General features: G+C 38.5%; 2 protein-coding genes across 5 annotated transcripts in view; one reads left to right on the forward strand and one right to left on the reverse strand.

The window, feature by feature from the left end:
• The window catches only part of Rab30 (RAS oncogene family member Rab30), a 38269-nt gene extending 22904 nt beyond the window's left edge, over window positions 1–15365 (forward strand). The window contains exons 3-7 of one of the 2 annotated variants that reach the window (XM_086970267.1): window positions 6554–6637; window positions 6971–7154; window positions 9764–9932; window positions 10146–10226; window positions 14891–15365. In XM_086970267.1, coding sequence (XP_086826393.1) covers window positions 6554–6637; window positions 6971–7154; window positions 9764–9932; window positions 10146–10226; window positions 14891–14984 — 612 coding nt within the window. In that variant the 3' untranslated portion in view covers window positions 14985–15365. Of the gene's footprint in view, window positions 1–6553; window positions 6638–6970; window positions 7155–9763; window positions 9933–10145; window positions 13355–14890 lie in introns of those variants that run through there. The other variant, XM_022841271.2, reaches the window with a different exon arrangement.
• On the reverse strand, window positions 14430–21449 carry Ddrgk1 (DDRGK domain containing 1). 3 transcript variants are annotated; one of them, XR_002683180.2, is made up of 11 exons: window positions 21278–21449; window positions 20283–20515; window positions 19182–19338; window positions 18746–18831; window positions 18456–18563; window positions 17637–17714; window positions 17057–17181; window positions 16575–16683; window positions 15804–16007; window positions 15443–15479; window positions 14430–14710 (listed from the first exon to the last, which is right to left on the reverse strand). XR_002683180.2 is itself a non-coding variant. In XM_022841267.2 (9 exons), exons 2-9 carry the CDS (start codon window positions 20418–20420, stop codon window positions 15930–15932), a joined length of 879 nt encoding a protein of 292 aa, XP_022697002.1. In that variant the 5' UTR covers window positions 20421–20515; window positions 21278–21449; the 3' UTR covers window positions 15721–15929. The 3 variants fall into 3 exon arrangements, 2 of the variants coding, with proteins under 2 accessions (XP_022697002.1, XP_022697004.1); XM_022841267.2 differs by lacking the exons at window positions 14430–14710; window positions 15443–15479 and having other exon boundaries at window positions 15721–16007; XM_022841269.2 differs by lacking the exons at window positions 14430–14710; window positions 15443–15479; window positions 21278–21449 and adding an exon at window positions 20990–21008 and having other exon boundaries at window positions 15721–16007.
• Window positions 21450–22477: the final 1028 nt, after the last annotated feature.

Consider the following 22477-nt stretch of genomic DNA (forward strand, 5'->3'; position numbering starts at 1 on the left):
ATATGCGTGTAATACATGCCTATTTAAATATTTTCACCTTTTTCGGATACGCTGTATTATAAGAATCGACCTATATAGATTACAAATTAGCATCGGCGTTCTCTCTTTCTGTACCCCTTACCCCTAAATTCCCGATTTCCTCATTAAGGAAACAGGGTATCGACGCAGGCCGTTTCTCGCCGTCGAGCGAGAAGGGAACCCTACTACATTGACGTGCATCTTATCAAACTAACTCCTTAGTTCTCCACCGCGAATTTATGTGCGAGCGCATCTTTGAGCTTGATGAATTTGCTGTCTCTGGCTCTGTTGCAAGTTACGAAGTCGGCATGATAGTCGCGTGCCCATTTCCTCTACAGAAGTTGTTACGACGCAGCGGAGGGAAGGATGACCTATGTGTTACACGTCCAGGGTTTTTAAAAGTAGACGGCGCAGAAAGGGGCCCTTGCACGGAGATTCGACGAGGTGACGAAATGAAATCATGGGGACCGATAGGTTGGGTGAGGCTAAAGGCTGGCGGAGTAAGGTTAATCCGTCACAGTGAAAATAGAGCAAAAAAAGATAGGTCAGGAAAGGGAAAGACAAAATGTGGGAAAAATAAAGGAAGAGGAAGACGGTTGAAACATAGGAAGATACCGGAAACGAAGCTGTTTTCACAGCCACCAAATGCGCTTGTTATTGTCGCTATCGTCTGTTTAATATTGGGTAAACACGAGTCCTGCCATTGTTGCCATAACCCTCCACATCATCAGCTATTCTCGAACCTTTTTTTTTTAGATTTTTTTTCCTTATTCTACAATTATGCGGCTGGGCAGGCCTCGCAATGCCATTCTGTTCATGAAGTTTGATGTGTGACCCGTGAAGTTTTACAATATTGTAGAGATTGTCTGCGAAATTTACAGAAGCAGAAAATTTAATATGTAGCCAGTTGTAGGTAGAAGATTATCGTACAATTAAGCTAGATATGGCTTTGTTATATATTTGTTTTATTTAATGTCTAGCTAATTTTTGTACTCGACACCTATTATTATGTATACTTAAATTATACCAATATTAAAACACATTATTATAGCCGAAACGTAACTGATTTAACCAATTAGACAGATAGACTCACTGCTGAACTTTATAACAGTATCTGTGTATATTTGTAAATATTTTTTTTTGTTCGTCAGTAGCTTCTCTAGAATACTTCAATTGGCTGCAGTCTGGGTCTTAGCTGAATAGAAGAACAGTGCCATCTCGCAGCTGTAGTCGAATATTTGGCAAACGTTGGATTCATCATGTTTACTTACACCTTCTCATTGCAGTGAACAACTGCTACTGTCCATATTTCCGTTGCTGTTTGTCCGGCCACAAATGAAAACTTGCGTTTTCTCATAAACATTATTCATGGCATCTTTTTTATTGCAGGCCTTGAAAATCAATAGGTGATTATAACCCGTGGCGGTGGGGTTCGTCATAATCACAGAACTAGTTGACCTCAATCAAATTTAATTAGACGTCGAACACTTGCCTAACAATAATTTTTAATATATAATAATAACTTTGTGATTACTGTAGCCTGATGTGTTAAGGTTGCCACTAACAGTTCACAAGGCAAAAGTAGGTTGAGACTTGCGAGAAAAACTAAACTGGTTAAATTTATTGATTACTACTTAAGTCTGTCTTGTTGCAAGGACATTTCGGACCCGCGTGTGAACATTTTTGTGTTGTAACTTTATCGAAAGTACTAGCCCGGGTCGAGCACAATTGTTTAGTCACTGCACCAACAATGACGAGTGATCTCATTGGTATCCGCGTGTTTATGTGCTGAACTGCTTCTGTACGTAGATATGCACGCAGTAATGAGCTCGCACTGAATTTATATTCTGTCCTATTGAAAGAAAGGTACTGATTAGGTGGAGAGCACACATTTACTGAAACGTGTAGGCAGATTTTACTATTACAAGAAACATCATCATCATCATCATAGAAATTAGAAAGTTTTTTGGACTTTTTTGTTTCAAATTATATGGCATATTACATGAACCTTACAAGAAACAGACATGTAAGCCTCGTAGTAAAACAGGCGAGAAATGTTCCAATATTGACACTGAGAAATTATTCTGAGTTGTCAAGGTGTAGATATCATAAGCACGCAGTGTTTTCCGGTGGACAGACCGATAGACACAGATAGTACCGGTGCGGATATTCATAATGGAATAGACAGATCCTATTGTCTTTGGCGATTGATAACTAATCTGCTACTCTTCGTAAGATAACGTATCTCATGTATCCTTCTATTCTGCCATGTAACGTACAGGCTGTCTCCCCCGATTGGAAGCGCGTACCTGCGCGCAACTCATTTGCTTCTTAACATCCCGAATAGAAATGGAATCGGTTGCGTTTGCGTATTATAGGGACCTCCTTTTTTTCGTTGCTTTCTCGTTCCTAATCTCTTGCGTCGGGCTCTCGTTCTTTTTATGAATTAGCGCTGAATTGCATTGGGTCAGTGTGCGTCGCCCGACTTGATGGCGTCTTCGCCGCGTTTGTGTCTGTCTGCAAGTTTGGATTGTGCCGCCAGTTACCCTTCTGTCTAGTGGATTCTCTGGCTGATCCCCCAACAGTTGTCGGTGGTATGACGCCGGATATTGGTGACTGGGTGATTACGCCGGCAGTGGCAGCTGGAGCAGCACACGAATGAGCACGCCAAAGGGAAACAGGACTTCAGTAGCATTACGTCATCAGCAGATAGATATGCTACTGCGAAACTGTTCTGTGAGTGAGCTTTGTCATGGAGTCGAGTTGACTGCCGCGGGCGTTATCTACTAGCTTGCTTGTCTGTCTTGCTGGCGGCTTTGTCGCCCGATCTTTGGATTTGCCTGGCGGTGAGACAGCGTTCGGGAATGGCTGCCGGCGCGGAAACTACTAGCTATAGTGACATTCGTGACGCGACGAATGCCGGCGGCTAGCCGCCGTAACTTCGTATTGAATGAAGCTAAGGCCAACGTTAGTTCGCACAAATGAACACCAAGCAATTGTTGCAACCAAGCGCCTATTGGAACAGTGAAAGTGGCAACCGCGGAAGCATCGCAATTTGTCGTTGCCATTAAAATCGCCGCTTTTACTGGTGACGTCGTAGACGTTTGAATGGCTGGTGCTAACAGCAGCTTGAATGCGCCGCCAATATCAGCGATGTATCTCACCTATATTTTACTCCGTTCCTGAGCCCAGCGTCCGACCAGATGACACATTGAATCACATGGAACGCTAATGGAAGCGGTGCAATGGCTAATATGGCAATGGTTGCTTGGAAACGTCCTAGAATGTGGAAGAGACGGCGTTGACATGATAGCGGCATGTTTCGAGTATTACCATCACTAATAATCGAATATATATAGCAAAGCAAGCAGTTACAGCTGCTATGCGAAGAGCAGCTGTGAAAGCTATCCCAGCAGAACAAATATAGAAGCGACGCTGCAGTCAGCTTGCAGATCGAACAGGGAAGTCAAGATGGACGCTGCTCAGTACGCTGTAGAGACAGGTGAAGGTGTTTTCACAGTGTTTCAGTGCCGCCAGTAATGAGACTGGTCACTGAGTCCGGTTGGCGATCATGGCAGGACACAGATGGTTCAGTGCAACAAACTGTAAAGAATAGAAAGAGTGTCAGGACACACTAGATAGATAGGCGCGCTCTAGACATATTTTTTGATCGTACATCAGATCTCCGAATTACGGTGTTTTATTTGAGCCCTTGACTTCAGAAACATCGTTACGTAGGTCCAAATTAAGCATCGCAAAGGACAAAGAAAAATTACATTCGAAAACGATGGATAGAAACATAAGATAAATATGATCAAATATGCCCCATTGTCTATAATTAGAAAACATCTGATTTAACTGACAAACTCATCAACAGGCAGAGAACTAACGAATATGTGTTAAAATGTGCTATTGTTTTCTACTAGGAGCTAGCCAAAAAGGCTATGACTGTAAGACTACAATGTTTTCGTTTACACACGTACACACACAATCTCTGTACCATGTACTACCGTACGCACCACAGATCTGAAAAAATGTCTATTATATGGATACCTGTGATTGTTGTTATTTTTTAGCGTAACATTGTACGCATGCTGAAGATGGCTAAGTAAGGCTAGTACTGCTAAGTAAATAAGAGCTAGTCTGATCCTGGCTTAAATTTAACATTATTTAGGACAATCTTGTTACAACCGATTCCAGAAAAGGAAACACTGAATTCGATTACAGATTGCTAATGACCACACATATGCTTAGGATCTTGTTTTAATATGAATAGTGAATACTAGCCATATCGGTCTCTGCTATACATGTCAATCAATACTAAGAAGGATAAGGAAGATTGCTACTAAGAAGCAATGTTATTTCATTTGCTCCTGTAGCGTTTAGAGCATTGGAAAGTTCTGACCTGGCATAATTTGTTCCATTCATTGAACAATAACTTACAGGCGTCAAAAATGAATTGAAACTGGATGATTTGTACTGTCTATCGTATCTTTGGGACATGACAAAGCTGTCCGACGAGAATTGTTTCGAGTGGCTCAAGTGTGACTATAATTACATGAAGGAAATGATAATTTTTTAAAAATTTTATATGTAAATTTAAATATCAGTTATTAAAATTTAAAAAATTAACCAGATTTATCTTTTTTTTTTTCGAAAGCTATAATAAACTTTGTGTTCAGCAAAAGAAGCAGCATAATTGGCGATGCAAATGTAGCGTATATCCCTCTACTAATGTTTACTTTCATTTGTTCTCCGAGGCAAACAACTTGGTAGGGGCATTTTCATAGGGTCTTGTTCAAAGTAATAGCCTTATGGACAACGCCTAGCATGCGTTAATTGATCGTGTACCATTGAAATCCAATTAGGCACTGGAGACATTCCAAATCCCCACGAACTCCTCTCTATGTAAAGAACTAACTTGACGGATTTTCTTAAACCAACCTAAGATTTCTCGGAAGGATTCGTATACGGCATTTATATACATTTATGCAGTTGAGTTTACATTGTAGGGATTGCATTGTAGGGATGCATATTCACAACGGTGTTCTAGGTTCTGTTGTTTTGATGTACATTGGCATTGATTTAGTCCTGTCTGTACAAGGATTACAGGATCACTAATTATTTTTCAAAGCCATTTAAGAAATAGGGTCGGGAAGAAAGCGATGCGTAGCAATATATTATATCATGATAGGTTCTATGCGGCCAACGGTCTAAAATTTACTATTTCGAATTTAGATTGATTTAGCTTGAAGTACTACAGGAGCGGCAACCGTTATTCTTTGCCGGTCATCTTGAACCGGGTGTGGTTGATTTATTTACTTATTTATTGCAATATATTAATCAATCGTGATTGATTGTTATTATACTATTATATTATACTTATATAAATTATACTACTATATTATAATAAACTATAACACAAGGCTAGTAGCGGGTTCGTGTTTTATAATCGAACAATTCAATTTTATGCCCAACCAAAGTTTTAAAAGCTTGGCTACTACATTTTTCTTTGACCATTCATAGTCTTCGACACTCGTTTGCTAGGATTGTCCATTCGTTTGGTAGTCAGTTCCGCACGTAGAGACAACACTCACGTATACATATCTACATGGCATCTACAAATTTATTTCTCGCTTTCCTTTCCGCTGGATCTGGCGGTTGATACGATCAGTCACGTACTGATCTCACGTTGAGCGTATGTAGGCCATGAAAGATAAGAAGGGATGTTGGAGGTCAGTGACCCCCTTAAATTTAGAAGACAATTTTTCGCTAGTAGCTATTTCCTCCCAGTAGCGGCTTGCTTTGTTCCCGCTCCAACGACCGAGTGAACAGCGCAACCACGCTGAGTTCGATTAATTCGATAATATACAGTTACAGTATTCAAATATGGCGTACTATAAAACCTATTTATCTCTATGACTTTGAAATTGCTTTTATTATTGTAAGATCTATGATGACAGGCTTAGATACGTTTATTCGTAGTATTCAATTAACATGAAACATTACAGTTGCATTTAATTTTAACAAGATAGATTACAGGTTCAAAAAGGACATCAGCATTTTTGTCTGTGCGAAAGGCGCTTGTTCGGTATAAGTTTTACGTTTATCTGAGAGTTATTATCGTCTTCTCGATTATACCTTAGCATCAGCATCAACTGCCTTTTCTAGCAAAAACCTAATTACTCCGAAAACACCTGCAACCTAGCAACTGTAGTAAGCAGTTGTTAGCCCAATCTTAAGGACAATTTTGCGAGCCTCGTATGCAGCCATAGGAGATTGAGGCTTCGTTCTTGTTAGTGTAACACTTACGGCCAATGTTGACAAAGTAATTTCTTTTTTAATAGGCGCCGTTGGCTAAAACATACAGAAACAGATATTTGGTATAACAACGGGGGACCATCTAATAGCGCCGAATACATGATATTCATTCCTGTGAAACAATCTGAGATGATGGCACTCAATGTTCTTCCATAGAAAAACATGCTCATTAAAAATAGATGACAATATTTATTCTTCCTGTTGCTGATTTCAGGGAATGTTCCCTCCTGGTCAGGGCGCAACGATCGGTGTGGATTTCCTGATTAAAACTGTCGAAGTCGACGGCGACAAAGTCAAGGTAATCAGTAAAAAAGATCTGCTTCTATTCACCAGATGTGCCTTTACGTTGCAACGACGGCATTATCTCTAAGAATGGTCAAGTTCAAGAATTCAAGTTATACCTATTTCCATCGAAACTGTTACTGCAGTTGCATTTAGTTAGATCAGTATCAAATGGTCTATTTTAGGAAACCAGAAACTGTTTCATGCAATAGGAGCAAACTGCTTGACTGGCAGCTGTGTTCAATGCGAGAAGAACATCCCTCTTTTGTTCATGGTCTATTTCGGCATCACCTGAACTCCGCCGTTTCCTTTATCGCCTAAAGATATTCTGTTTTATTCGCGTTTGCAGCTACAAATCTGGGACACGGCAGGCCAGGAGCGGTTTAGATCAATCACTCAAAGCTATTACCGAAGCGCGCACGCTCTTGTCCTTGTCTACGACATCTCGTCACAGCCGTCCTTCGACTGTCTTCCTGATTGGCTTAGAGAAATCGAGCAATACGCCAGCCCGAAAGTACTCCGTGCTGTTGTCGGTTAGTAATATGTCCTCCGATGCATTATTGCACGACCTTTGATAACCCGTCGTTGCCATCGGATCGTCTGTTAAAGCAGACGATACAGAGAGCTGCTTATGTAAAGCGTTCTTGTTTAGTATTTCATAGGTTGAAATATTCAAACTAAGCTTTTGGTTGAAGAGGACCAGACAGAGGTAGGCTGCTGCTCTAAGCTTCTCGGACGACACGTGCGCTACAGATTCGCCCGAATAAATAAAGTGTGTTATCAGTATTGTTAACATTAATTATATTACTAACAACGTTGAGGACATAACCCATGTTTGCTAAAATGGTTAGGAAAATCGTTTGCGATGGTGTTAAGGTAATAAATGACACATACAAAGCCTTATGTTGAGATTAAATGCTCGCGGAAAATGCTTGACGATCATGATTGGCACAGTGATTGAGCCTATTCTATTGCGTGCACTTTCCCATAATGTCATCAAGCTTGGTTGTCATCCACGTGCTTTACGGAGAGAGAGATAGGCACGGTAATGGGTATATTGAAATTAAAAAAGAAACGTTTCATGCATTGATTTGAATTGAACGCTCCATACATATTTGAAATTGGTAAACTTTGTGCTGTCGGTTGCCATTGATACCATGGCCGTGGATTAAACAAATTTCCAAAAACATTAGCTCTTTAAGGTAGCCTAGTCTGGCCGGGCAACGATTTACAAAAACAACCTGATTTAAAATGAAAAAAGGACGAATTTATTCTATAAAGAGAAAAAAGCCAGCATCAAAAGTCGATCAAGGGAATCCAAATAAATTCGTAGAAGAAGCGAAATAGGAACTGGGTTTTCTTTTCTACTTGCAAACTTCCATTGAATTTGCTAGCTCTATATTCGATCTATCCAGTCAAGTGTGATCGGGCCGTTTTTGCGGGTTCCTCCCTTTAGTGTAAATCTTCTTAGCTTTTGACAGCGGTCGTATTATTGGTTTGTTTGCAAGTATATACTTTATTTGGATACCATATTTATGCGGTAAACTGTCATCAAACGAGACTCATCATACTTTTCTATTCAAATATCTATTTGCTGCTGTTGTGTTATATGAGCTTACTGCTATCTTCGTTTTGTTAGAGGATACTTGTTGCTGAGTGGCACATCGTGGCCAACACGGCGTCTTCTCTATGCCGCTTTCGCTGCTCATTTGCTTTGAGTCCGTTCGTTTTCCTTAACTGGATAACTCTCTATGGAGCTTTCAAGCTAACCTGGGCAAACAGGTGCTAGAGGCAAAAAGGAAGTGCCGCATCAGCGAAAAGCGCCTCACTCCTTTGTCAACTTGATAGTCATGAAGGAAGCGTGTCTTTGACAGCATCGCCAGGGGCAGCTGCTTCCAGGAATTGCCGATACCTTCAGCTCATACAGGACACGTTATTTGCATATGTGTTCTCTTCAGCTTTTTTCTGAAATATCCATGCTCCTTATTCTATTTAAACCGACCAATCGTAGTTTTGTCACACCCGTCGGTATCTTCCTTTTTGCTATAGACTATAGTGGTGAGCTAATTCAGTGATGAGTCACAGTTAAATGACATATTTAGGCGCCTTCGGACACTTTGTAGAGATGTAAACCTAAATGGAAGACTAACGAAACTAATAAACCCGTCATATGTGAACTCGAGGTTAGGCGAGTCATGAGCTGTAGCCAAGTTTCAAAAGAGTTTACTATGTTATGTCAGCAAATTTTAGAGAAACGTTTTACGCAAGAAACTGCTGGAATACGTTCAATCAGACACGTATTTTGTGAGCAACATTTTATTGCATCGAAGATATTGATGGCTTATTTTAAGAAGGGTATGAACTAGCTGTCTTCGTAAACTATCCGTATCTTATGCGGTGAAAAACCACAGTAGTTTCTAGCTTTAGAACTTATGATCTTTTCAGGATAAGGCAACATGCTTTGTCTTCCATTATTGTTTTTTTTTTTATTAAACCAACATAGATAGCACAGTCGGAAGTTTTTACTCATTGTACACGACAAAATAAAACAACCACGCTGGTTTGCTATGAACTACTTTCATTCTGTTGTTTTATAGCGCGGCTGACGTGTGTGCTTGCGTGAGAAGGGAAATCACGCCCAAGCTTAACTTTTCTTTATAGGTAAAACATAAGCGAGTCCTGCTATTCAGCCGTAGATACATGAAAGCAAATGTATATCCGGAAAAAAAAAGATGCTGCCCTAGAGTAACAAATAACTCATGAAAAATGACATGCATATAATTAATATATGAAGATACGGCTGGAGACTTATTTTGCTATTTACTGTAGTCAGAATTTGCAGCGGTTTAGCCGGCTACTGGACACGCAGTTAGATACCTTCAAAAACGTAAACACCAGAACTATGTTATACAGCTTACCGTGTTCATTGCCACCGTTAACTTGACGAATAATAAACAATTAAGTTGTTTAAATAGACAAAGCGAATTTACACCGCTTTATTATCGTTACTACCATTATTATTGTCATGCTTATACTGTATTATCCGAGGTTGGAAGCGATCATGCTTCCGAACAACGCTTTGGCCGTAATTGAAAACAAACGCAAGCTTCAACTGAGCGATAATGTTGTTGTTTTGTCGCAGGCAATAAGATTGATCGTGATGACCGAGAGATTCCAACGCATATTGGCGAAGAGTTTGCACGCAGAAACGATATGTACTTTATTGAGACTTCTGCAAAAGAAGCCGACAACGTGGAAAAGCTCTTCACTGAAATTGCGCACAGACTTACGCAGGAGGCCCGCGCATCCAGGTTGCAGATCATTTCGATTTTTAGTTCTTATCGTTTGTTGCTGAACTCAGCGTATTGAAAGAGACGAGTTTGGAAATTAACTGAATATATGGAAGTATTAAAGCTCTGCTTGAAAATCCTGCTTGAAAGCTAGAGTGGTAGGCGTCCGCGTACATATGAAATATTTTTAGATAATTGTATACTCAATTTATTGCATCTGACTACGCTCTACAGGTATTCAACGTCCGGCCCAGCGGCGCCCGAGCTCAGCCAGTATCCGAGCAAGAGCGATAACGCCTGTTGCAAAATAATGCAGTAATTTTGTTTGTTATTGCTACTTATTACTAATGCTGCTATTATTAATATTATTATTATGACAATGGATGCGGTGAAGATACACATTTGCTTGGTTGATTGGTGCGATGGAATAATTGCCTAAAACAGTAAATGGTGACGGCAGTGATGATCATCGCGGCAGTGCTTTATGGTGATTCAGTACTGCGCAGCCGTTGAATCGCTATATAAGACTGACGGCAAATACTGGGTAATCCCAAACCGTGTTGAGTGTCTGTCTGCATAGATACTGTCTTTTTAAATACTGACGATCTGCGCCTCAGAAAAGTTTTCTCGTGGCGTAAGGAGAAAATAAAGAAGTTAGAGAGATAGAGAGAGAGAGAGAGAGAGAACGAGAGCGAGCGAGCGAGCGAGAGAGAGAGAGAGAGAGAGAGAGAGAGAGAGAAAGATAAACACGTGATAGACGAAAGTCTGCCTCGTCTGGGGAGGGCCAAATCTCGCTTTGTCTGCGCACGACTGCGCCGATGTCGATGCCGATTATTACAGATGATGGAGGATAGCCCCGTTAGCTCGACATTCCTAGCTGGCTCAGTTTTTTCCATTAAGCCCTCTTCATTAAAATTCTCTTGTGTAAAGGCCTCTTGAGGGTGCTCCCATTATAAACTTTTTCGAACGCTATAATGTTGTGTGGAATAATAAGTACATCCGCACTCTGATACATCTGCCGAAACCAATTAGTTTGCTTATAACGAGAGGGAATTCGCCGAGAGGTGGCGGCACCTTGCCGTGCTCCTTACTATTTGTAAACGGATTAAACCTGGTCGCCACCGCCGCATATAAATGTTTCAGTGAAATTCGCTGAAAACACAAGCAGGACGCTGTCAAATTCGTCAGGACATCACGATACAGAAAGGATTGCGATAGCTATCGCTAAAGACGATGAAACCGATTGGGATTTCTTCCATAATAAATCTGAGAAGCTGACCCTCAATCGATCAATGGGACTTGTGTTATTTATTGTGCAGAATCTGCTGCCATAAATCTCGGATTCAGTTTGATGTTGTATTTAATTAACCTATTTAACACCGGATTACCAAGTTGTTCGGACAGCAAGTATTAATTTGACGCATAATGTTTTGCCGCTTTTGCTTAGTATTTCCCTTATTTATTTTTTTACTCTACCGATGGTTAAGTCTTTTGTGCAGCTTGAACGCATTTTTTTGTTCTACAAGTTGTTTAAAGTGGACTTTTTTTTTAAGAATATAACAACCAAATGTAAAATGAAACAATGATACGATAGAGAAATTATAGGTTATAAACCAACTACCAAAAAAAATCTGACGATCAGTAAATCAAGAAAAGGAAGGCCATCTACATAAACGGCAACAACTTATGCGTCTGTCTCACAGAAATAAGAACAACCATTGCGAAGTATTGAAATATTAAGATGATACTCTTCAAGGAAGAACGACTGTGAAGCAGACAAGCTGATGTTGAGATTGTGACTGAACGAATCATGGAGGATTGAATGGATTCCTATCGACGATACTAGTTTAAAAAAAAAGGGCACTTTTTTAATTCCTGACTGCCGATTTTCCCACCTAAATGTCTCATCTGTGTATCCTACCGAGAATCTGCAACATGACAAAACACAGTGATACAAACGTATTAGAAAAATGTATATGCCTAACGTGAAAGAAATCTTGAAAACTTTCTATGAACGAAGTTCGATGAAGTGAGCTTCACTTTTGTAGACCATGATATATATGTAAGGACGAAAATATGAACTTGATTCAGATTCTTTCGGATAAAGGAAGATTTGATTACTTAAACAGCGGAAACGAAAAGAGGTATGATAGTTTACTATTGTTTCTCTTACTACTTCATATTGGTCTATCCGTTACTTAGGTTAGGGACAATAACTGAATGGTTGTTTTCCTGCTCGTTTACATTTACCAACGGTGACATACATACACAAATATGTACGTTTCGCTTTGGCTTTTATAGCCTCCAGTATGATAGCATTGATCCGCGTGGGAAAGGGATATTGTCGACTTTCGTGACTAAGTATTGATGGCAGTAGAGGTTGCCATTACCGCTTGATCGCTTATCTTCAAATCATGTGGTTCTCCGCACAATTGAGTTTTTCTTCTATAAAACGCTCTCTTTGTCATCGTTTAATTAACAAGTTCTTCTATGGTGGTATTATTTTACTTTATTCTATACAGTGTATCACTGTTATGTACATCACTGGCGTAACGCAGAAGCAAATTATGTGAAATGTGCTATTCGTTTTTTGTCGATCCGTTTATCTTACGTCGGCTTCTCAGATTTTTTAGTACAGTGAAGATGGAACTCCGTGTTGAGAAGAATACAAGATCAAGGACTTCATCATGCTCACGAATCGCTGCAACGAAAGCCTAGACGTTCTCCGCATCGTTTCATTATTTCTACTGTATTATTTATCATTTGTCAAACATGCTTTTGTCAAATATGCGTTCGTATTCTACTTCCACATGTTCTAGCATGCGCCGTTAATGACGTTGTCCCATTTGTTCAGCTGTCGAGAGTACGTAGGGAAATACTTAACTGTAGTAAGTCGATGATGAGCTACAATTGGAGAAGTGAATCAAATAGAGACAAATGACAAACGAGGAAACGACCTGAGGACTATCTGACTCTCCAGAGAAACGAAACCCTTTATGATACGAAAATGTTGTGTATATCTTCTTCGAATAACAGGATTACCATAATGAATATTCTTCGTGGTGAAGGTGTAACGAATGGGCGGTATTGTCAGAGGAGTGCCGGATCATTGTTGCTTCGAGAAATCAAGTAGTCAATAAATGTGGAAAGTAGAAAATATTGATTCAACTGAACAAACAAGGAAACAGACGGTTTTCTAAATAGAGAAGAAAACGATGCATTACGTACGAGTTCCGTGGAACCATGAGTTGACCATAATGACGCTTCATCAAATTTACGCCTGACCCGACTAAACTAGGTTATATATCATAAGACCAAAGCCAATTCATATATATATACATATACATAAGTGATGAAAAACCCCCCTCTCCGTGTGGCCACATCGTGGATACGACGATGCTAATCATAACAGCAAAAAATAATAAAACTTTGTATAGTATCAATAGAGTGTCTTTTTTTAGCGTTGTAGTCAACAGTATAGAAGATAGGTAAGACCGAGTACGATAAATCGAAGATTACAGCTTACGTTAGCAGGCTGTTTCTTGCATGAGTTAATAATAATAATGATCACGATGGCGCGTTTCGCCGATTACTACATCCCCGATCTTCAGTTGTATGTGACACCGGAAAGATCCATAATTTCTAAAAGTCCTCACCGTGTACTCGAAAGACTAGCTAATGGTACCTGGACCCCTACTTGTTGTCCTGTTCTGCAAGAACTTGAAAAATTTCGTTTAGGAGGAATCAAACAAAAATCCTAAATTATGGACCCCGAGTTTCCATATAATAAGGAAGACTCGAGGATATGTCATCTTTGTCCATCTGCCTGGTCTGACGAAATTTCTTCAACATATTTAATACGATAACTCAAAATCAATCTGCAACATTTGGAATGTATCTGAATTTAGGATTTATTGTTAAGTATTTTTTTTTTTTTTGCAAACAACGAATCTGTTGTTTAGTAGCCATTTTGCAAAAATAAATTGGCTCCTTTTCTGTGTCGTTCATTATTCTGAGGTAACAATATCTATCCTAAAATTATGTAGTTGCGTCACGAGTTCCCCACATTTATGCCTGCGTATTTTGCGCATCAAGGCCGCAACAGTAGAAACATAACTATTTAAGCTGTGTGATGTGCTACATCTGTGTGATTGTACATGTGAAACATGTCTACATGTGACAATGTTTGTTGCTTATGGTGTAACTTGTTCTTCAAAAACTCAAACCTTTACTTATAAAGGTTTAAGCTTTTTTCATTCTGTTCCCGCAGTGCCTAACTCGTAGACGAACAACAGCGCGATGATCAAATGCAAACTAACTTCTTACCCATTTTCGTAGCTTCGTTTTACCGGCGTTTAAAAATAGCACTGCCGTAACACCGCTTCATTTCACACGCCTTTATCTTAGCATATCCATGTACTTTGCTAGGTCAAAGGGCGTACAACTGTCATTATATACTTAACTAATTCATATCACTGTACAAACACTTGAACAGTATCTGAGGATCATTTCCAGTAATTATTTTTTTTTTTACCTGAGAACATTATATCTTGAAGAAGGTGTAATGTATAGTTAACGAAGGAAAATTATTTTTTTTTTTTTTGCTTTCATTCATGATTGACAGGCTTCGTCTAGGCCGATTATCGCTAACTTTTGCTTCGCCGTATGCGATTGTCATATATATATCGGTAAAATCGAATAGTGCAGTAGCAGGACGCGTGCAGAACAACGTAATGAAAAATATAAGTTATTTTGTCGATCCTGTTTGTCTTATCCAGAGTTTTATCCACACATGGTTCCTGGAATATACATAAAGAAGAGCGTAGGATAAGTGCACATGTGAGAACTTATAAGTTTCAGGGATAAACACGCCTGACGACTTGCTCGAAAACTTTTCTAGGTAATTCGGCTCTCTATTCGAGAATTCTAAACAGAAGTGCACGACTCTGATGATTTTTCTGGACAAATATTTTTTTCAGAGACGGAAGGCGACATGGCTACCTGGATTGTACCAACCAGTGTTCAAATTCACGGACAGAGCTTGACAGAAGATGGACTAACTCTGTGTTATAGACCTGTATAGACCACTGAGAGAATATTTAAATTTTATTCCAAGTTTTATCGGATTATATAAATTCGACAAACATAAAGGTTAATTCTATTCAACACAGTAATATATTCGTCTTTGATAGATGAAATTCACAATGAAAAAGCGGCATTTCAATGGTCATTCATTTTTACGTAATATTACATGATGTTGATACATTCCAACTGGGTGCTGTCTACGACTGAGTGGTGGGACAAATAAATTCTTAAAGTGTAAACATCGAACTTAGTACATTGTACTATTAAATCTATGTTTTAACTTCGAGAAAATTCGACGTCTTTTTTGGTTGGTTCAGTCCTGAATTCAATGAACGAATTCTGAAATCTAGCATGGGCCTTTTTGTCGTGGTTTAATTGTTTTTACGTCGACATCGGATATATCGTCTACTGTTTAAGTTTTTACATATTGTAGACTATAAACCAACCTGGCTTAAGGTTGCGCGCCTCTACGGTATACGTTTTCTTTGTAGTAGCAGTAGAACGAGTGAGTATCGTTCGAAGTGTGCCAGATAGGAGACATTCCAAAATCAAGTAGTTAGTAAACGTTGAAAAGGAAAAATCTCAAGTCAATTGAACAGAGGGAATGAAGTAGCACGACTGGAATTTCTATTCATAAACTGAGTTGTTGGAAACTCTGACTGCCATTATCAGTGTCATGTGAAGGCCCCCCTTTAAGAGCCAAAATCTAGCAAAAAGACAATAATTAACAAACATGAATTTAAAATTCTTTATTTTTAAATGACGTACGTTCTTCATTCATTTCAATATATTACAGCAGGATTTTACCTCTAGTCACAGCTTAAAACTTTTTCCGTATCTCCCAGTTTCCTTCTACCTTCAAAGCTCCAAACTCTTTACTTTCGGCTAGCTCAGCAGTATAATATTGAGCTCTGTTGACACTTCGGCTATACTTTATGTAGACACGGACGCAAGGTTAATAAGACGATTGCTATTTTCGACGAGTTCCTGTATAGAAACGCGACCACGCACCTGCAAGGATGACAATGAAAAACCAGAATTTTCCCTTAATCGCGAACTTACAACGTAAAAATAGGAGCCTTTTCAAATTTCTAGACTGTGATCATCTCAACTAAACTTTGCTCAGGGCACTGACGACATCGCCAGTCATTTTAAAAAAACTTAGCCTCAAACAGTCTGGACCAACTGCAATCTTTTGGTCTATTTGCTTAAAACGTAAACTGAGGATTCTTCGATGATCGAACGCCTAGCATATATGTGTGTCCGAGTACGAAATATTGGGATATGGTTTGTTGTTGAGTATTTTTACAAACAACTAGTCAATTTTTCAAAAATATTTTACATTAATATATGTATATTAGCGTTCTTCCACATACCAGTTGTCATTTTTAGGCAATAATGTCATATATATAGGATTATGTTACTCCAAGAGTTTCTTTTGGCGTCGTCTTTTTCGTTTTTCGACCAAATTGTTTCTATACCGGTCTCTCAAAAAATATTAACAAATTATACAATTTTTTTACTGAAAATAAAACTCAGAGTTCGACTGCCTCAGGCATTTTTTTTTAATTATCGTACCTTGATAAAACGAGCTACCTCATCCAGTTCGTCTCTAGTAATAGCGATAAATTTGCCTCGGTCGTCGATAACGCCGCATAGACTCTCATCTTCTAATAGACGCTGAACTCTGTAGAATGAAATTGGGTAGAAACGGGCAAATGAAGGAACGAAAACGGGTGCGGTTTTTGCAGAATTTTTATTTAATTTAACAACCTTTAAGTTAGACGGTTAGTGTTAATTCATTTACATGATACTTGAAAAAATTTTTTTTAGTACTATGTCAACTGACTATGTGGAAACTAAAGAACGTAGTTAAATACATCACTGTTTTTAGCTACGTCACGAATATCTTGCTTGTAACTGAAGGCAACTAAAAAGCACAAAAGTAGTTACGTGGGTAGATTCTTGTTAAGTCTAACTGACAATGAGTATATTTATTTCAAATCAACTCAGTTGTTTTATATTGACTTGAATGTTGCCAACAAATGATATCAACCCACCTGTCAATACAATCCTGCGTCTTCATCCTAAACTGAGCGGCAAGATTTTCAAGTTGGACAACTTTATGTTCATTGATATACGTGATGAACTCGTGCAACTTCTGCGACGAGTTAGGGTCGTCTTCCTAACAACAATAAAAAAAAAAGTTTAGAAAAAAGATACCAAGAAAAATAAGAAACCAAGGATCATGCTTTTATTTACTGTATGGATGCGCATTAGAAACATATTTACATACTACTTCATATTAGAAACATACTACTTCAATGGCCATTTTTGGTTTAAATATTAGATGGTGTTTTGAACTTTAGAGTAAACAAACAATCAACTAGCGCTCTAAAAGGCAAAGTAAGTTGGAACCAGGCCTGCTACAGATATTAAGTAAGCCAAGATACTCTTTGGACTAACCGGAAACTAAAGCATCGAACATGAGTTACTCAAACTATGTATATAGACTAAGGTGTTGTAAGGCTACACTGATATAACCGGTACACTGACGCGATTTTGTGAAGGAATAATACTTTTTATAAGCCCCCTTTTATCTTTATCAGCAAAAAAAATTCCACTAAAAGCATTAGTTACCTGATCAAAGCCTTCTTCTTCAACGGCGAAGGCCGCCTTCATTTTCAGATACTCTTCGTGTTCACGACGTTCTTTCTCCTGTATTAAATAAACCTATTTACTTGATTGCAAGTTGTTTCACTATTAACTGTTGAAAAAATCAGGCAGGAGCTGCTTGTGTTTATACAATGATTAGAAAAATGAGAGTCATTCAGAGCAAACATTGTTTTCCAAAACCATTCACATAAACACCAATTATAAGACGTAGATAGTAGCGTCGACAACGCGAAACTGGAAAAACAGAGGATGTATAAACCATTCTAGGCTTGCAAGTGAGCCGCTAAATATATCTTTAATAATGGATCTTGAGCTATTAACTAGTGCATCAGAGCTAGAAGTCTGGTCAAAGGAAAACTTAACTATCGGTTAGTGTGGATTATTTTTTAAGGTTATCGATGTTCTCACTTGAAAATATTATTTAAATAATGGTGATAAGTTAATAAGTTGATTTATCTCATATACACACTTATTATGCGCTAACAGTGGACAGTTTATTTTTTGCACTAAGTGCTTTGTCCTTTAAGCGATTTTGTCTTTCAGTGACTAAGGTAATTTCAGCAGCACGAACTTTTATATTCCCTCAAAATCACCATCGAAATTATTATACAAGAAGCGAATAATATATATTTAATTTTGGAGTAGGAATATTCGAACTAGCAAGCATGTACAGCCTATGTCTTTGTAAGACATCTAAAGATAAGTGCCGAGCATCACTGTAGAAGCATTGGTATGGTCTAATTGTTACTGATGCAGCGAGCAAGTAATCGCTGGTCTACGGACCTCTTTCTGTCTCCGTTCCTCTTCTTCTTTTTGTTTTTGTTCATCCTCCTTTTTCTGCTCTACTTTTTTGCGGTATTCGTCCTCCTCAGCCTGTTTCTGAGCTCGTTCCTGTAATGCACTCATCAGATGGTATACATATGGAAAATCTACAAATTGAACTGCCAAGCTCTTACATCTCTCGACTATTTTAATAAATCACTTTTCATGTATGCAAATACACTCAATATAAACTAAGAGTTTAGTAGTAATTTTTGTTAATACTTTTCTTATTAGAGACACCACTTCGTTACCTCTCTTTCTTGAAGCTCTAATTCTCGGAGGCGACGCTTTTCGGCTTTTTCCTCAAGTTTGCGTAATTTTTTGGTACCAACTTTCCCTATATGACAGAAAGGAAAAAAAAAACAAAATTCCACATTACATGAGAAAAGGAAAGAAAATCAAATCTACCTGTTTAATAATTTTATATAATATCATTCTATAAAGTTCATTTTGATATGGGAGCCTTCATCTCTTCTTAGATTAATACATTCACTCGTAGGCCGTAAGTCCGATTGGTATCCTCAACAAGACCATATCATATGTCGTTCATAAGTGATATTCTAGTCCGTTAATATAGTAGCTTATAAGTTCTACATTCAAAAACCATTTTGTTAATTCAAGAAGTCACTGCAATGGTCATTTAACGAAAGCATAATAAAACGTTCGTAAAATTACGCAACGTCTTACCTGTAGGCATATCAACGTCATTTTCTTCAAAAACTTCCCTTAAGCGTTCTTCTCGTTCCCGAACAGCCTCTTCCTCGAAGAGTTCACGAGTCATTCGGTTTCGGGTGCCTCGAGCACGAATTGGACGTCGCATTACTTCGTCGTCAGCACGGTTCATCTAGGAACAATAAAAAATTTACACGGCAGAGCATTAATACCTGCCATAATAATAGGTGGGTAAATTATGGATCAATTCATAGGCGCCTGAACACAACGAGTATTTAATGCCGACAAAACGCAATCTTTTGTCGAATTGTGGCCATCTTTCAAAAAAAGATTTTCAATTATGAATACATTTCCTATCCGTAACATGTCGATTACCACAGACAGCGCTGATCCTTAGGGTTGTGTTGGCCCTCAGAGAAATCGCTCTTAATTTGCCAGCCTACTTATGGGCAACTTCAATAATAAAATTAGTGTGTTATATAATAAGCGATTGTTATTATTTTTCTAACATACAGGACGAAGAATTTAAATTTAAAATAAATTTGCTTTGATGCCCGAAATCATTAATCTACGTTATTGCCATTTTTTATGTGGCTTCTGAAAAAAGAACGCAAACTAGTCAACAAAGTTTATATTGAGAAGACTCCAAAATATATCAATATGACTTGAAAAACCAATTCTTATGTACCTGAATAATTATAGGGAAATTAACGGCTATTCTCAGCACTTTTGACGCTTATTAGTTTACACATACTAACGTTACTTGACGAACAGTTATTATTAAAAAATTATCTGCGGACGAAAAACAGCATCTTTGAGAATAGACAGTGTGTAGTTTGGGTCCTGTTTTGACATTGTAATCGTGGTAAATGACAGTTATATTGAACAAATACAACCGCCAGGAGAGTCGCTTTGAGCACATGCAAAAAATTTTGATATTTATTTTAGTTTAGGTAGAGTGTTAGAAACAACTCGCAGAAAAAATCTGGATTTAGATGCCCCGCTATATATAATAAAACGTTGTGTGCTGTCACGAATGAGAATTAACAGGTTTTATTCTGCCACATTTAACTGACTCCCTGAAGATAGTTTTAATTGTAGATTTGTCTTACGTACTTGAGCAGGTCTGAGTCGAGGTCGATCGGGTGTGTCATCGCTGTTCTGGGACCTCCTAAGTAGAAACAAAAGTAAAAAGCCGATAGCAGCGATGGATATAACCGCTGCAATCGCTAGCAAAAGCGTGTCAGTCGGCATTGTTCGCCTTTATGAAGATTGTTCTTTGCGGCGGCTTGAGCGGGACGAAAATCTGTATATCCAGCTGGAATTATCTAAGTCAAAATCATTCGTTTCTGAAACATAAAAATTAAATGTATTTAGATGCTTTGTCTTCTAACTTACCTGCCACGTTTCAGGTGCTAAAAAAGTTAGAAAACTTGATAACAAAAGTAGACGGCAATCTTACAAATCTTACATTGATGTAGATCTAGACTTTGGAGGCCTAGCTTTTTCAGTTGAACAATAGCAATAGAATGATGATAGTAATAGAAGAATTTGAGTTGGCAATTTTACAGTACTCAAAAATCCGACCCTGCCATAGCCTCGTCCTATCTTCATAGCTTCTAAAAGCAATTAACTAAGCTGCCATTTTGGGATAGGTTCCTTAACTCGTTAAAAAGTCTGTCAAAGTGAATTGCTATACGTTGTGACTAACTGAGCCATAACCATGATTTTTCTTCATTTGCTACATTTTTCACGACGCGCAAATTGCACAAACAGACCTTTTTCCCTAAATATTATTCTATTTAACGCACTCAAGTAATAACATTTTTAGTCTACTCAATATGGTCGGCCTCAAATGCTTGCAAGAGGTTGTGCTTGTTTGTATATTGTGCAGTATACTTCGATTCAGTTATTATAAACTCATTCAATTTGTTGCAAGAACACTCTCAATATGCTTTGTTTTATAGTGTTGAAAATAAACAGTTTCCTCAAATAGCAAGACACTGGCATAATGCATAGTATACGCTTGGCACTGGTGAGGTATGCGTTTCGTCCTTAGATTCATTTAATTTGCTTGCCAGTGGAGGGAGAAGTAGCCCTTGTCAACTCACAATTCAGCGCTACTAGGATCACTTTGCCAGACAAAACAGCTGGTGCTCCCCACTGGCGCGACAATCAACAAAACACAATCAGTATAGTGTTGCGGGCTCTTCGAAAACACGGCCGACGGGTGAAGCCCACAAGTGAAGATGGACACACAAATCGACACCTAAGAGAGGAACCGACACATATGCATCTGAGCCAAAATGTAAACATAACACAATAATGCTGTTCGAGCTATTCGGCTAGAGGCCGCAGAATTATTCCGAATATGATTCTCTAAGATAAAATGAAAGGTAAAGTTTAAATTGACTAGGGCGGTCTTGCAATTTGACTACGACGCTTCATATATCTACTTGCTATATTTTCGTTTCCTCTGAAATTGGAAAGGCATTTACGTTAAGATAAACTATGGGGTGTAAAAACCTGATACAAAAGCGAATAAAGTATCAATAGAAGTAAATCAAGGCTGCAGAGTGACCACTCTGTTTTCGAAGCTTTATTTTTATCACCTTTCCAAAATCTTTGGGACAAATCTGACCCTGAAAAGTACGACTACAACCATGATTTTGGTATATTGTCTCTTCTGCGATGCAATAGACATTTATTTACTGGAAATAAGCATAAGGTCTAGATTGGAATCAGCCAACTCATACTTCTTATTTGTTCTACATCGAAAGCCGCAGTTTTTATTATTCACAAAACTTTTTGGTCTATTAATTACAAGAGACGGAAGGTGAGTCCGGGTAGATTGAAAAAGTTCTAAATGTCTTTTGTGACATTGAAAACGCATCGTAACTCTAACTTAAATAGTACGAAATACCAAGTTTTCTTTAGAAGTATAGGTATTTTTTGAACCTGCAGGGGATCTCTGGAATTTACATTAGTCGTCAAAGACTTTGGAGCTAACCGTGTAAAAAAATCCGGATAATGAAATAGTAGTCCTTCTGGTTAACTTTTCTAGAGGTTTCGAGCTTTGCGTCCGGTGCTGCAGTTAATTATTCTCCTAGACAGCTAGCTCCCAGCATGAAACGAAGCTTGTCACCATTCGGATTCATATATAGATTACCATGTGCAGATAAGTCTACTAGACACTATCATGGGGACTGGCTGGCGTGTTTGAATGGCCATATACCAGCGACTTCGGCGAGTCAACTTATCATTCATATATAATACATTTTAAATAACGTCGATTCTACGGTAATTTGGAT

This window comes from Varroa jacobsoni, unplaced genomic scaffold (assembly GCF_002532875.2).
Source record: "Varroa jacobsoni isolate VJ856 unplaced genomic scaffold, vjacob_1.0 scaffold_919, whole genome shotgun sequence".
In the NCBI taxonomy this organism is placed as follows: domain Eukaryota; kingdom Metazoa; phylum Arthropoda; class Arachnida; order Mesostigmata; family Varroidae; genus Varroa; species Varroa jacobsoni.

What these genes read in the sequence shown, in the direction of transcription:
- Ddrgk1 (XM_022841267.2), bottom strand. Translation starts at nt 20,420, where the DNA reads ATGCCGACTGACACGCTTTTGCTAGCGATTGCAGCGGTTATATCCATC. An exon ending in AAGAAGAAGGCTTTGATCAG is followed by an intron (nt 17,182 to 17,636) that starts GTAACTAATGCT and finishes TATTGTTGTTAG; the next exon opens with GAAGACGACCCTAACTCGTC. An exon ending in AGGTAGCTCGTTTTATCAAG is followed by an intron (nt 16,008 to 16,574) that starts GTACGATAATTA and finishes TCATCCTTGCAG; the next exon opens with GTGCGTGGTCGCGTTTCTAT.